This window comes from Equus przewalskii, chromosome 25 (assembly GCF_037783145.1).
Source record: "Equus przewalskii isolate Varuska chromosome 25, EquPr2, whole genome shotgun sequence".
Taxonomy (NCBI): domain Eukaryota; kingdom Metazoa; phylum Chordata; class Mammalia; order Perissodactyla; family Equidae; genus Equus; species Equus przewalskii.
The window spans coordinates 20,037,154-20,053,310 of NC_091855.1; the positions used below are offsets into that span (position 1 = coordinate 20,037,154).

A 16,157-nucleotide genomic window follows, 5' to 3' on the forward strand; every position below is an offset into this window, starting at 1 on the left:
TGCTATACAGCACTGAAAATAGTCCTAAATGACTTTTCAACAGTTTTATAGAGATAGTAATTCTTTTCATTCAATAATTCAACTGTAAGTCATTATATATATTTTTTTGTCTTTTTTTTTTCATGAGGAAGAATGGCCCTGAGCTAATACCTGTTGCCAATCCTTCTCTTTTTTTTCGCTTGAGGAAGATTGGCACTAAGCTAATATCTGTGTCAGTCTTCCTCTATTTTGTATGTAGGTTGCTGCCACAGCATGGCTTGATGAGTGGTGTAGGTCTGCACCCAGGATCTGAACCTGTGAACCCTGGGCTGCCAAAGTGGAGCACACTGAACTTAATAACCATGCCACCAGGCCAGCCCTAATATATACATGTTTTTTAAGGCACTAATTTCACTCCACCTCTGGCAGCCCCCCAGGGGCTTATTCTTTAAGAGATAGAGTTTTAGGAAATGACAGCAAGTTAACGCTCTATAACAGAGACAAAATCATTCATTCATTCTTTCAGTAAATCAACAGTTGAGTGTCTACACTGTCACACAGTGGAGATAAACCCTATCCTCATGGAGAAGTCATCTGAAACTACTGGAAAAAATGAGTTCTCTCAGGAAGAAGAGGAACAGTGAGAAGAATTAAGGGCCTAAGACAAAGTTGGGTAAAGAAAAGCAGCCTGAAAAGAGCCTAAGAAGGCATAGCTGAAAAGAAAGAAGGAAAGCCAAGAGAATATGCTCTCATAGAAGCCAAGGGAAGGAAGACAAAGCTTCGAGAAGGAGGGAGTGGTCAACTATGCGAAATGCTGCCAGGAGGTCAAGCAAGGTAAGGACTAAATAGTATCTATTTTATTTTCACAATTTATAGGTCATTTTGGTAAGAGTAGTTTCAATCGAGTGGCAGGATGGAAGCTGCACCGTAGGTGAATGAAGAGCGAGTGGGAGATAAGGAAACAGATAGCAAGTACAGGCAATTTGTTCAACAAGGTGAGAAAGAGGGTAGAATCTAGAGGGAACAAAAGAAAATTCTATTCAAGATATACCTAGCCAGCTTCGATCAGTGATGGAGGTCTTAGAATTTTCCTGACACGGTATACTGCTTCATTTGTTTACAAAGCTATTTCATAGATACTAACCGCTGTGAACCTCATGGTAATAGAAGAGAGTAATGAAGTGACTTTCTGAAATCACTCAGCTATAAATGAGAAAGTCCAGTCTCCTGAGTCCAAACCTAGGGCCTTTTAATTCCTTCTCTCTCTTTCATTCATTCCTTCCAAAAACATTTACAATTGACCTAATATGTACCAGGCAGTGGGGATACATCAGTGAACTAAACAGACAAAATCCCTGCTCTCATAAGAGCTTACGTTCTATCACCCAGGCTGCCACTCCCACAGCTGATGCTCAACTAACAAAATACTTAGACATCCTGGGCCCAGTAAACAATTAGGCTCACATCACAGTTTGAAAGTACTTAGCTTTCACTTACCACCCAGGTGTACAGTTCCTTCTCCACTGTGACCACAGCAAAGTGGGTATTCCCTGCACACACCTGCCGGGCACTACAGCCACTCTTGATGACATCCAGTTTCTGGGGAGTGGATTTTCCACCACCCCATACATAGACTTCACTGGTTCGAGATGTTACCACAGCAATGGGTGCTTCAGTCACAGTGCTTGACCTGCCAACAACCCCCAGAACAAAGGCACATTTAACATAAAAACCACATCAAAGAAAAATGCTTCCAGTCTGTTCCCTGAGAAGAACTGCCAATTATGGTATGAGAAAGTATGTTCTTTCTTGACAACTTATTTCAACCCTCTATCATAGCAGGCTTCGCAATTTCTGCCTCAGGGCTTCACCACAGCTTGGCCAGATCAGATTCCAGTCTCATCCATAACACCTACACTTTTCAACTTTTCAACATTCATCATGGTAATGATGTCCACTTTGGCATGAGGGTGAAATTATAGCTTTCTTTTTCTCAGAAACAACTATTTGACATTTAAGCAGATGTTGGCTTCTGAAAGGACACCAAAGGCTACTTACTGTGATCAAACAATGCTTAGACCCAAGAAAGACAGACCCCCTAGCGGTAATTTAAGATATATCACTTTTCAAGCGTCCCTTGAGCATTACCTTGGTCTTTTTGTAGGTGCGTTAAGGAGTGTGACTTTTTCCTCCATCTCTCTACCAAAAGAAAAGTAAACATACATGAGCGAAATAATAGGTTCCTATATTGCACCAGTGTCTTTTTAATACATTGAACAGATTTAATCCTCTTTAAATCATATACCTCCTGCAACATTACGATACTTTTAGGAAAGTACCTCGATGCAACTTACAGGTACATCGGCCTGGCATTAGACAATTCATTAAATACAAGGGGCCAGCAGTTTGGGGCCATTTGTTTTCTATCTCTGAGAAATGTTTCAAGCTAGAACAGAGAGCCTCAAGAACCTCTAATGCACATTTTTAAGTACCTGCTGACATCTCCATCTAGTCTGACTCCCCAAACTCAACATCTCAAATCTCAGCTCATTCTCTCTCTCCCATAAAGCTTTTCTTTCTGACTCTCCTATTTCTGTAACTGGCACCCCTCCTCCCCATTCTCCCAGTCAACAAGGCTTCAAATTCAAGTCATCTCTGATTCAGCTGTCTCCCTTTCTTCCATAGTCAAGTTCTACAGATTCTACCTACACAGTGACCTTTATACTCAGCTCTCCTTTCCAGTTTGACCACCTTAGTTCTGGGGAGCTTTACTTCCCACCTGGACTGTGGTAGCACCTCCTAAGTGGTCTCACTACAGTTCTAATCTACTTTAATCAGTCCCATACTGATTTAACACTGATATTAGTATTGCCAAATAACTCTTCCTTAGGCATGCCTCTCATCATATGAACTACCCTCTCAAAAACATCCAATACTTCTGTACTATCTCTTGAATTAAGCACAAATTCCTTCATCTGGATTCAAGATTCTCTACCTTCCTTTCTAGCCTTCTTTCCCTCTACTTACTCCCCAGGTTATAGCCCAGGGTTCTTATTCTGCCTAAATCTATTACAGCTGAATTCCTGGGGTGGCGCTTAGGCGTCAGTATTTTTTGAAAGCTCCTGAGGTGGGAGCCCTCAGGTCTAGAACCACTAATCTATCCAAATACAACTTCCTGAATATTTTCCACAATTTCCTGAGTCTGTGTTTTATCCTGAAAGCTCTTTGTCTTATGTTTTTCCATCAAAGTTCAAAGTTCTAACAAAGTACTGCATATAAATCTACAATTACCTCAATAAAAATTGCAATTAAAAATTATCAATGGAAATATTTAAATAAGAGATGAGAACAGTGATTACATTGTTGGGAAATAAGACAGATAAAAAATTTAAATATGCTTAAACAGCCCCAAAGGGTGATATTGCCTGAATATGCATAGAACATAAATGAAAGGTCATGGTTCTGTATCTGGAGTATTACACATAATTCTAAGCACTAAAGCACTGGCTAGAGATCAACTGGAAAAGCAGAAAGATTAATTAAATGACACAACAGAAGAAAGGTACCGACCAAACAACAAAGATTATGGAACAAGGTATATACGTCATGTATCTAAGGGCAAGAGTTGAAAAAGAGCAGAGTAAATGTTTGAATATTGGGAAGATACAGAAACAAAGAACTGGTAGGGGAGGAAGAAGGGTAGTAAGGCAAGAACAGGACAATAGGATGAAATACAGACTAGAACATTTAAGAAGGACAAAGAACTCTTTAAGTTAGGGTTTGAAGCCTCCTATAGGAAGTGAGGGATAAAGGACCTCCTTCCTACCTCTAGAGACCTCTAACAGAATGAATCTCAGGAAAGAACCTGTCAGGAATCAATCAGGCTCGACTTCAGGAAATGGGCCAAAGGTATCTGAAGAGGACTCCTCCAACTGCAACCCACTGTGCAAACAAATGCACTAAAAAACAAAGGCCCAGTCCAAGTCCATACTACCATCTGACAATTGTGAAGCCTTGTGCCAGGCCCTGGGCAGAGCACTTTATATGCTACCTCCTTTAATCCTCACCCTACCTCCCTTTATAGAGGAGAAAACTAAGGAACAGAGTTGGTAAATAACTTCACAAAGATAATGACAGAACTCAGACACAAACCTAAGGATGTCTGAGTCCAGAGCCCTCCTCTCTTAATTACTATGCTCTAATGCCCCATCTCTAGATTAAAACTCACAGATGGGCAAGTGCAGGGCTCTAGGGTCTCATCAGTCTAAATGTAGAAGAAAAGAGGAGGTGAAAGTCAGGAGCTACCCCCAAGAAATGAAAGCAGAGATGTTGGTGGACAATAGCACCAGACTGGCCAAGTCAGGAACCACCGCCCTCTCTCGTGGTACTCTGATCAGGCTTCTAACAGTTAACCATCTACAGAAAGATGATTTCCTTGTACTTTACCTCCTGCGTCTCCTGAGAAGGGGGCGATCCAGAAGTTCATCTGCAGTGGGTCTCTGCTCAGGATCCTAAAAAGTACAAATGGGGTTAGTTTTAATTTAAAGGAAATGGGCAAAATGGGATTTAAAGAGGCATGTTACGTCCTCTTAGAAGGCCATAGGTTAGTTATTCAAAGACCACTGTATATTATCCTTTTGTTTGAAAAAACATTTTCTTATGTCACATTCCAGGCCTCTGCTTAACATCTCATTACCATCAACACTTATACGTGAATGAGAATGCACCTTCCTCACTTGTTCAGTTAGGGCAGTGGCTGTCAAAGTGCAATATATACAGCACATAACAATCTCCCAGAGTGCTTGTTACAAATAAAGATTTCTAGACTTTATCCACAGAGATTCTGATCCAGTTGGCCTGAGGTGTGGCCTAGGAATCTTCATTTTTCACTTGTAAACATCCTCAGGAGGTTCTAATGCCTGTGCTTCAGGGACCATACTTTGAATAATAATGACCTAGAGCTACAATGCAAAGCAAATGAGACATTAGAACTATACACATTCTTCAAATTAGGAACTCTAAATCATCTCTGACTATAATTTTATAAAATCGATTTATAAAAATTAATCTTGATCATAAGAAATGGAGCACAATTTAGCTGGTAAAATCATTTCACAAATTAATAAAGTAAGAAAAAAGCAGAATAAAGTAAGAATTTATTGGCTGAAGCACACAACTATCATGAATTGCCAATGTCTATTCTTTTGGGTACAGCCACAAATACATCCCACCCTGGAGAAGTGGATACGGTTTCAAGCAGGTTCATCTATGCCATACCCCAACACTAAGGCTGGAAGGGAAACACTAAACTGAAATGAATATATAAGTCAACTACCTGGTCGAGGCACGCATGGACCATTTGGATCAGTTCCAAAGAGTACTGGCTAGAATCAACTTCCATGGCCCGGATTCCTTGTACAATCTTCACACACAGGTTGAGTGGATTCTATAAGAAAATGATGATTGAATTGTTTTTGGTTATATAAGGATGACATAATCTACCAGTAGGGCCCTGAGATGTCTGTAACTATTATCAAAAGAAGTGCAATAGTTCTGCATTGGGTCTGACTTCTTTCTATAACTATTAGTATGCATCAGCGAGAAAGGGTTAGTGATGCACAGCTGCTATCAGATAGAATGAAGCCAAATGGCCAACATGGAGATATGACTATGTGGCCCAAAGCATAATACTCAGAGTATATTATAATCTGACCCTTCAACTAATTCCCAAGAAAAAGGAAAGCAAGGTTACCTTCTTGGCTTTAAGTACCTCCTTTGCCAACTAATTTGCCTCCTAATTTATATATCCTAATAATGATTACACAGGTGATATTCTGTTGCAACAGACAAGGCAGTGAATAATAATGATGATGATAATGATAATATTATAATAATAATATCACAATCACCTTTATTGAGAGACCACAATGTATTAGGCAGATATGTTATATATGATCTTTTTCGTATCCCTTGCAAACACCACACAAGGATATTATTATTATTACCAATTTAGAGATGTAAAGTAACTTGCCCAAGACTACATAGATAGTAAAAAATGGACCCCTAATTTCATTCAAAGTCTAATTCCAAATCTCGTTTTCCCTGCACTATATTATTTAGGAGAATTAGACAATATACCAGAATAAACTTCAGGATTTAGAAAAATAAATAGGTCTCAAGAAAGGCCAATGAATTTTTATCATGTTACATTTGTATTTTTCATATACATTATGAGATCAACTCTGTGAGAGGCATATACATTTTTTCCTCATTATAGATAATGAAATAGAGGATCAAAGAAATGAAGTGATTTGCTTAAGTTCTCACACCTGATTTGTAGAGGACATTGAATGTGAATTCAGTTTTGCTACTCAAATTGTGGTCCATGGACTAGCAGCATCAGCAGCATCTGGGAGCTTGTTAGAAACAAAGAATATCAAGCCCTGCCTCAGACCTACTAAAACTGAGCCTGCATTTTAACAAGATGTCCAGGTGGTTTCCTATGCATATTAAAGTTGAGAAGCACTGGTTTACACTGGGCTTTACTTAAGAAGAAAAGGAAAAGGACTTTAAGGAATTTGTTGTCCATAAAACAATAACAATCTTTAAGAAGAGTCAGTGTATAATTTTCCATAAAAAAGATCATGTTAATGAGTATTATATATTTGCTTTAGCTTTTAAAAAAATAATGTAGCTGAAGCATAAGAAATAAAATGGCTTATCCAAACTGCAGCATCACATAGTTAACCCCAGAGCCAGTTTTAAAATTACAGTCAACAAATTCAAGTGCAGCGTTCAAACTACTTGATTATGGCTATTTCAAAGGGGAATTCAAGTTGGAGATAAATCTGATCTATAGCATTTTAATAATACACTACTAAGCCAGTGCCTGAGTACTGATTGCTATTTTTGCCTACAGTTGGTTTCTGTTCAAGAAATCAGAAGCTCAGGGATAAATGAAGTTGATTCTCTCAACCAAGTTGTACCATCTGCAAGGACAATGAGGGGATAATACATCAACTTACTGTAGCATCAAACGTTCTCTTTAGAGTAAGCAGTTCAAAAATGACGCAACCTACTGCCCAGATATCAGACTTGAAATTGTACTTTACTCCTTGGCACAGCTCTGGAGACATATAATATGGAGTTCCTACAAGCTGAACAACAGAGAAAATAATCAAAGAATAACTTCTTTTCTGAGGTAACTATATTAATATTTCAACAACTAAATTAAATTTCCCAGGAACTAGTGATAACAACTATAAAACATTCACTGGCATATCTCAACATGGTTTTATGAGATGATGCCACCACAGGGAGAAATTTTATGCCCATCACATCTCTTGGGCCAATTATAAAGGGACAATTTCTGTGGCAAAGGTACTGTGGTAATCTGGGAGGTGCAACAGTTCTGTGATTCCTGGATCACAGAGGCTTAAGGCATTCAAGGCCCACTGAAGGCTTCACACAGATAAAGACACACTTACTAAAAGCTCACCAGTGGAAAAAACAAAAAAAAACTGGCTGTCGGGAGATGGTAACTGAATAAAAGAGTTAAAAGTTCTAACTGCAGGGGTCGGCCGTGTGGCTGAGTGGTTAAGTTCACACACTCCGCTTCGGTGGCCCAGGGTTTCACCGGTTTGGATCCTGGGCGCAGACATGGCACAGCTCATCAAGCCATGCTGAGGCGGCGTCCCACATGCCACAACTAGAAGGACCCACAACTAAAAATATACAACTATGTACCCAGGGGGCTTTGGGGAGAAAAAGGAAAAATAAAATCTTTAGAAAAATAAAGTTCTAACTGCAATGTATAGTACTGAAACTTTGTAAATGGCTCAATTTGATATTTGTAATACTAACATGCAAGTGAATTTCTTTTGAATTTGAAAAAGATCTTCTGACTTCAAGAATGGGTTTGGAAATAAAAATGTCATGAATGGAGGTCATGTCTCTCCCAAGATGAGAGACAATGAGTACTTCAGAAGTTCTAATAAAACTGATAGCCATCTTTAATCAGCAAAACAAAGAAATTTTCAGATGGCTTACATGGCATTTTAAAATTTTCCTATCATTCCTTCTTTGCATTTAACTGGCTAAAAATAGTCAAATCTTGGTCTTATCAGATTATTCTTGATAAGAAAAATCCATATAAGGACATGATTGCTCCCTTAGAAGCTCAACATGGCACCATGATACAAGCAGACTGAGTCCTTGAAGCAGACTCCCAACCCTGGCTATTGGCATCCTTGGATGTCTCTAAACTGCTTGCAGGCGTATCATGAAAACATCATCAGGACAAAATTAATTTTATTAACTTATGTTTTCAAGTTCTTTTATGGACAGAACATTGTGAAACCAGAAGAGTAATAACTGAGTTTTATAATTCCTAAAAGGAGGAGATCACTGTCTTTAAAGATCAACTTATGTCTACTCCTCACCAATATTCTTTCTTAAGATCAGGTAAGAAGGGAGTCCCGCAGTTCAGACCACGTATGATATTAAAGGGCAGATTGTTCTCTCGGCATCGGCCTTTATTTGAAATACAGGGCTTCTGAACTAGAAAAATTCAAAAGACACACAAAGAGAGATTGTCCAATCCTGAGTTCAAACATTAAATAAGAGATATAGTGAAATCTACTAAAGAGCCTGGGCTGGAAAAAACAGTAAAGCATTTTATTGCTTTTAGAAGTCTCTAGTCAGTGTTGCAAAGGGCTATGAGGTCGGAGCTGTAATGTGGACAGACTCTTGAAAGAACATCAGACGATGTAAATGCCTGTTAGTGAGCCCAGGAAAAAGACTCCTGAAGACTTGCTCTATAAGTACGGAAAACCCGCAAGAATATTGAGGAAAGTGCAAGATTTAGGAAGTATAGTTACATCTCTTGGTGCTGGAAAGGAAAAAAAAATTAAGACAAGGGCAACGCATACTTACCGTCTCAGCCATGGAATACTCAGAATTAAGTTTCTTTGCTAGGCCATAATCTCCAAGTTTTATCAGGTTTGCCTTTGTCAGAAAAATATTTAATGTCTTTATATCTCTGAAAAAAAAAGATGCTGCATATTAACCTATATAGTTAATTGTTTTATCTCATCCCCCACCCACCTAGGATTAGTACAGAGTAATAATGAGTGTGTCACCACTGCTCAGACAGTCATGGGATGCCAAGTAGTGGTCATCACTTTCACATGCACCTTAACATTGAAAAGGGAACTTGGGTGAGTGGAGGCAGAGAATGAACTTCATCCTCCAGGGCTTCACAGCACAGGCATGTCTCCCATAGTACTGACGCCATTAGAAGAAGTTGAGAGGGTCAGACAAAAAACCAGCATCTTAGGTAATCCTAATTCCTACAAGGTGCACCGCATCTTCATTGACCACTTATGCCTTGGATTAAGTGATATCAAGGCAATTTTAACACTTGTTTGGTGTCAAAGTTTCAAATCTGCTAAGGCAAGAGAAAATGCTCCTCACCCCAGCAGCAACATGGTTAGGCTGTGTAGATTACCTAAATAAAATCACTGGCTATTTTTCTAAAGGTGAATTGACATATATAACACAAATAAACTGCCTGGTTCACACTCTGCCTTCTTTTATTGGAAGACGTGAAAAAACTAGAACAATATTCTCTGTAACTTTTGAAAAGAAAATAACAATATGCAACTATAGCCATTCAACAGCTATCAAGAAATATATGCTAACTGAATGAACAAACCAACAAAAAAAGAAATACTGGTATATTAACAGTAATCTCTAGCAATGGGCAATGACTCACTTCAGAAAAGTATAATGATGTGGAAATGTTCTTATAATGGTTGTGTCTTATAGCTAGAAATGAATAGAAAGCTGTTTTGTCCCCCCAAAGATCTGGTAAAATTGTATAATTAATTGTACAAAATGAATAGGCTTCTTATTTAAATTAAAAGATTCAATTAGAAAATTAAAAACAATTGCCAAGTATTACCGCTCAGAGAAAACATTTACTGTGAATTCCAACCAATCTAATACCACTTCTCATAGTGGCTTCTAGGGTCTACCGAGGAATTAATGAACTGAACTCTAAAATATCTCTTCAAGAAATGACTGCGCAGTACTTAGTTATTGAGATTCTTCTTTTACTTATTCATTCATTTATTTTAAGGAAGATTAGCCCTGAGCTAACATCCACTGCCAATCCTTCTCTTTTTTTTTGCTGAGGAAGACTGGCCCTGAGCTAACATCCGTGCCCATCTCCCTCTACTTTATATGTGGGACGCCTGTCACAGCATGGGTTGATAAGTGGTGTGCAGGTCTGCACCTGGGATCCAAACCAGCGAACCCCAGGCCACCGAAGTGGAGTGTGCGAACTTAACTGCTGCACCACTGGGCCAGCCCCTTGAGATTCTTCTTAAACATAGTTTAACTTCAGGAAGTGAAGATAGCACCCCTCATCACTCACTTTTTCTTTTCTAAATTATATCAATGGAATAGACTTGACTGCTTAATCAAGAAAATAACGGTCCTGGTGGGAGGTACCCAAGGTAGGAGTTGGATTGGTGGGGAGGAATCCATCCCATAGTCTTTCACTACTTCATTACCTATGAAGGATTCCAGCTTTATGGATACAGCTCACTGCTGAAACAATCTGAAATAGGTACCACACCACCATCTGCAGAGAAAAAATAAATTATATTTGCAAGCAAAAAACCAAAAAAAGTTGCATTTAAATAAACACACACACACGCACTCTCAAACAAACAAAACAAAGGAAGCTGCAACCAGAGGTTATGATTCAACATGACTTGACATCTCTTGTTTGTAGGTTGAGTAGGCAAAGAAAAGTGGTAGGGGTAAAAAGAAAAAGCAGGTCATCATAAAATAGTTTCAATGTCATTATAAAATATAGTATGGTGAAGCAGACTTGTGGAAAGAAATCCAGGAATAATGCAAAGGTATAGAAAACTGGGCATACCAGTATGTAGTAATAGAACCGGGAAAGAAAGCCCATAGAGACTCATGATGTGGAGGTAAAACGTTTAGGAAGCAGCTATAGACAGCTTCCTTGTTAGAGGTTTCCTTTGCCATGAATATCAACCAGAGCCTGGAAGGAGTCTGAACAAAAGGAAAAAGACACTCTTCATTGTTGGAAGAGTAAATACAGAACTAGAATGCAAGAATCACAACATTACAATTCTAGCTTCCTTCCACAGAATTATGAATTACCTCTTCCTCAAACAACTTGTCCTTCTGACGAAGGATTTTGTCATACAGGTTCCCTCCTGTAATTAAACAAAAGACAGGTTTGAATTGCTTAATAGAGATCAAAGCTTGGCTCCTATATCTACTGGGGTTTTAACAGGTGACACAAAGAAAGAAAGGATTCCGCTTCCTCTCCAAAGGAAACTCCTTCTTCCCTCTTGGCTTTTCAAATGGGTACAAAACTCTTCACATCTTTCAAAGACTGTATGCAAAATATTCTTGAAAGATTTCCCTCCCTAACAGAAGAGGCTCAATACAAAAACAGGAAGTATGACATTTTTAGAAAACATTAGAATTAAAGACCATTCCTATAGTACCCCGATTAGTGAAATTACCTTGAATGTCTTCAAGAGCAGGTGATTTTCTTTTCTAGAACTCCTTTTAAAAGACTCTGCAATATTTTTGTAACAACTCTCTCAATGTGACTACTAGAACATTTGGATTCCAACTGTGATGCAATGTTTTGTATATACAGGTGTATATCAACAACAACTTTTTCTTTCCACTTCACCATCAAAAGGCTTCCCCAAACTCAGGGTACACCCCAGACTGTTTCCAATCATTACTCCCTTTACTAACTCCTTCCTGCAGAGTAAGTCTGTTTGCTTCTCCTTTTCCTTTATCAAGTAATACAGACTGCAAATGATCACGCTTCATTTTACTTCCTACCTGCAACTGGCTAAGTTTCACAACTTTTTTACCCCTGCAATTTAGTAACTCAGAGTTTCAATAAATGTACCATTTGTTCTAGTTCCTCCTAACCACAAAGGAAGTTAACTACTTGAGGCTTCTGCTACTTCGAAAATCTCTTACATAATCTTGTACATTTAGCATTGATCAGAACCAGGAACAATTATGATACACAAAAGTCTAGACAAGAAAGTTAGAAGTCTAGGAGCTCTCTCTTAGAGATTTAAGCAAAGAATATGCTGGAATCTCTTTAGCATGCAACTCAAGAAAGGGCTTTGGGGGTTCTCTTATGCAATACGAAGGATAACAGCAAGTATAGTATGTATCAAACATTTGCTACATCCCAAGTACCATGCCAGGGGCTTTACATATTCATTTAATACATCAACCTTAAGAGGTAGGTACTGTATATCAACAAACTCATATTAAGATGAGGAAGCTGAGGCACACAGAAGTCAAGTTTCTTGCACAGGTGACAGCTAAAAAGTAGTGGAGCTTGAGATATGGGTTTAGAGTCTATTTTCTTAATAACTAGGCTATACTGCCATCTGACGAGCAAAATGGGCCAAAGAAATCAGAGACCAGATAAATAAGGCCATGCTTCACTATGTATCATTTTCATTCAGCTATGATCTTTGGACCATTTTCAATAGGATAGCTTTGGCTGAAGTCAATATAAATAAATATCAGCTATAAGATTTCATTAAATATATCAAGCAGTGCCAAGCCACACTACGTCTCTACTGTCATTTCATGAGAAAAAACCCTGAAAAATGAATGTAAAATTCAACTGAACAAATAATTTGAACAACTATAATCACAAGGGAGACTTTGAGTATGCAGGGGAAAATCCCTCCCCTTATTTTATACATCGCTTCAAAACTCTCCAGGACCTGAACTATTTCTCTTAAACTCTAGAAATCCACTCAAAGCTTTTATCACTGTATATGTCTCTTCTTTTTCTCTCTCCCTTAAGCTAAGTATGAGCACAAGAATGTCTTGCCAGAGGAAGTCCCACTGAATTCTACCTTACCATTACAATATTCCAGCTCAATCAGTAGGGTGGTATTGTCCATGAAGTGATTGTAGTAGGCAATGATGTTGTCATGCTGCAGCAGGGCCAGAATAACAATCTCATTCAAGGCATCACGACGTTCCTTCTCAGACAGTCGGGTCAAATCAACTTCCTTCCACACAACCAGTGAGTCATCCTACAACACAGTAATAGAGGTATCGTGCTTTCCTCTTGCTTGGCAGAGAATGAATCCACACCCGGATCTGCAGGCCTAGAAAGAAAACTTCCTAGATGGGCAGAGAGTGACTCCTTTTACTTTTTCCTTTAAACAAAACATGAACAGACTTTAAAGGTTCTGCCTATAATTGAGCATCATAATTTACTGCAGGACTAGGGAAAGTAAATCATTAAGATGCTATGACGTTGTTACACTTAACTTGCATGATGTCAGTTCCAGGTAAAAATATAGGATGGAGGGAGATCTCAAAGATTCTATTGCGGGACATTAGGACAGACTGCTAATCATGATGAGGACTGTAGTAGGGCTAGAATATTGGAGAATTAAAGAACTGGAGAGTGGTTGTCTATAGCTGGCCACAGTTTCTTGTAAAATGGAGATATTAAACAACTCTAATTTTATAAATTTAGATTTCTCTAATGATTTTCATCTATCCTTTCTGGATATTAAGTCATGTCTAAGGACTCTGAATTCACTTCTCTCACCCTGCCCCATTTTGCAACTCTGCATCTCCTGTCACTTTCATGGATCGCATGTTTTCCTCTACTCAGGAAAACTTACCTGCAGCTCCCAATATCCACTTCCTTTTATAATATCTCTAATTCTTTACTGATGCTGCTCCCCAGTCCAGGGGTATGCCCACCTAAATAAACCTACCTATCCTTTAGAATGGCTCTGCCAGGCCTTTAAACCTTTTTTGGGAAGATTCTGATGAACCTTCTACTGTACATTTACTCAATACAACCATTTCCTTAATTGTCAGAGCTCATATTGAGATAATATTTGTCCATTATTTTTCATTTATATACTCATACAACTTCAATGCTATTTGTTTACTAACAGGGCTAACTTGTCTTCCCATTGAAATATGGGAAGCTTCTTGAGGGAAAGAGCTGCTTCTAATTAAACCTTTGTAAATTTACAGATCTAATGAACATCTGGTGATATGGATAATACTATGCAGTTTTTGGGAAGTATAATCAAATTTAACTTAAAACAATCTCAGTGATCAAGTTCAACACGATAATAATGGAAAGGCACAGACAGGCAAGGAGATGTGAAACCTCACTCCAGCCCAAGATTTACTTCTAATTAAGTGGGCAAGTCACTTAAAGATACTGTCTTAGTTTCTTTTACTATAAAATAAGAATACCAAAACCCTTCTCCTCTTTCTCATATTGTGAGTACAAATAAGAAAATAGAATACTAACAGTAACTCCAACATCATACATTAGTGTTGCATTAGGATAAAAAGTAACACAAAAATATTCTCTTGCAATTACCTCTCTCCTTCTCCATCTTTCAGCCTTAAAAGTCTGCTGGCTTGGAACCCGCGCTAGAACTGCAGATGGTTCACTGATCGATGAACCAGCTTCAGTAACCCCACCAAGTCCTCATTAAAGCTTAGCTATTCTAAAGCTAGAGTTTTAAGACATTAGTGACCAAACCCACTTTATGGTTAGTTTTTGGAAGTAGCGTCACCACTACAGGGTTTTAGATCTGTATATATTCTGAACTTGGGGGTTGGTGATGCATGAATCTCTTCAAAGGATGTGTATCTGTGCAATAGTGGGTGGGGGGGACTGTGCTTACACTAGGTTCTCAAAGGAGTCCTTGTCCCCCGTAAAGGTAAGGACGAATGGCTCAGACTATACTAAAAACCTATTTGCCGTGCATAAACGCTGCTGGATAAACACTGATGAATAACCTAACACGTGACGATCTTCAAGAAAAATCTCCAATCGAGAGTTCATATCTGAATTTAAAGATAGCGGCCAAGACAGCGGAGTTGCTATCTTGTGGGACTTTTGAAGCTCTGCCCCTCCTCCCCACCCCGACCTTGGAGAGCTATACAGCAGGAAAGGAAGGAAGTTTTGACAATGCCTCACATTCGTATACCACTTTAATTCACAGTTTGCAAAGTACCTTCGTTCGATTCTCAAAATAACCTTAAGAAAGATGATTTTTACGGTAGTTATCACTAACTCCAATTTACAGATGGAGAAACTAAGGCTTAAGGAAGATTCTATGACGTGCTTAGTTTCCCGGGTTAAACAAAAACGACCAGTTAGTAAAAGCAGTGACCTAACGAAGCCCTAGTGCAGGTGCGCTGGCAAAGCGGTGAAGACCTGAGACACACACCCCGCGGGCGGCCAACGCTAAGTGGGACGCGGCGCCGACGCAGGGGAAGCGGGGCCGCTAAGGAGGGGCTCGGGCGGCGGGGGCCGCTACCTCGGTGCGGCGGTACAGCGTGGCCTCCCCGAAGGCGCCGCGGCCCAGGACGCGGATGGGGATGTAGTGCAGCTCCTCCTGCTCCGCCGCGCCGCCGCCGGCTCGCGGCCCCGGACTGGCGCTGGGCCCCGGGCCCGAGTCCCCGCCACCCCCGGACTCGCTCCCAAAGTCCGAGTTGATAGAATCGCAGTGTCGCTCGTACTCGCCCAGCACCGACATGGCGGCGGCCGCGGAAGCGGCCTGCGTGTCCCGGCGGCGCTGGCTGCGCTCAGCCGCTCTCGCTTCAGACGCCGGCCCGCGCCTCCGTCAGCCCCACAGCCCCGCGAGGCTCCATGGTGGCTCCGTCCCCTGACCCGGAAGCAGACCTGGGTGCTTCCGGCCCGGCGGGGTTCCGTCCGCCTTCGCGGGCTCACTGAGTGTGAAGCCGTGGCTTCTCTCCCTGCGGGCGGCCCGGGAAAGCTAGGCCTCCGGCGCGGGTTGACGGGCGCGGGTGGGGACCGCGTGGAACCGAAGGGCTCGGGAAGGGCAAGGGCGTCACCCACAGGTCTCTAGGCCCCTCCCCCAATCTGAGACCAGGTGCCCAGACAGCTTCGAGGTCCAGAGGGCGTCAAGTCTCATCTTGGCGCCAGGTCAGTGATTAGGCAGCAGTGCCTTCCAGTTGGGCAGCGCTATTTCTTTAGAGAGATAGTACAATAAAGATATTATTTCTTGTTGTTAGTGACCTCCAGTCGATTCCACTCCTAGCGACGCTGTGTACAGCAGAGC

The 16,157-nt window shown here is 40.3% G+C and overlaps 1 protein-coding gene across 2 annotated transcripts in view; it reads right to left on the reverse strand.

The window, feature by feature from the left end:
- The window catches only part of NEK9 (NIMA related kinase 9), a 34,996-nt gene extending 19,047 nt beyond the window's left edge, over window positions 1-15,949 (reverse strand). The window contains exons 1-10 of one of the 2 annotated variants that reach the window (XR_011532626.1): window positions 15,393-15,884; window positions 12,941-13,118; window positions 11,182-11,237; window positions 10,557-10,627; window positions 8,914-9,019; window positions 7,005-7,136; window positions 5,315-5,425; window positions 4,426-4,490; window positions 2,128-2,178; window positions 1,477-1,669 (exon numbers count right to left, since the gene is read on the reverse strand). Coding sequence is in view for 1 of the 2 variants with exons in the window: in XM_070592888.1 (XP_070448989.1) it covers window positions 1,477-1,669; window positions 2,128-2,178; window positions 4,426-4,490; window positions 5,315-5,425; window positions 7,005-7,136; window positions 8,914-9,019; window positions 10,557-10,627; window positions 11,182-11,237; window positions 12,941-13,118; window positions 15,393-15,611 (1,182 nt within the window). In the remaining variant the exon portion in view is untranslated. Of the gene's footprint in view, window positions 1-1,476; window positions 1,670-2,127; window positions 2,179-4,425; window positions 4,491-5,314; window positions 5,426-7,004; window positions 7,137-8,913; window positions 9,020-10,556; window positions 10,628-11,181; window positions 11,238-12,940; window positions 13,119-15,392 lie in introns of both variants that reach the window. The other variant, XM_070592888.1, reaches the window with a different exon arrangement.
- Between the last annotated feature and the right edge of the window lie 208 nt (window positions 15,950-16,157).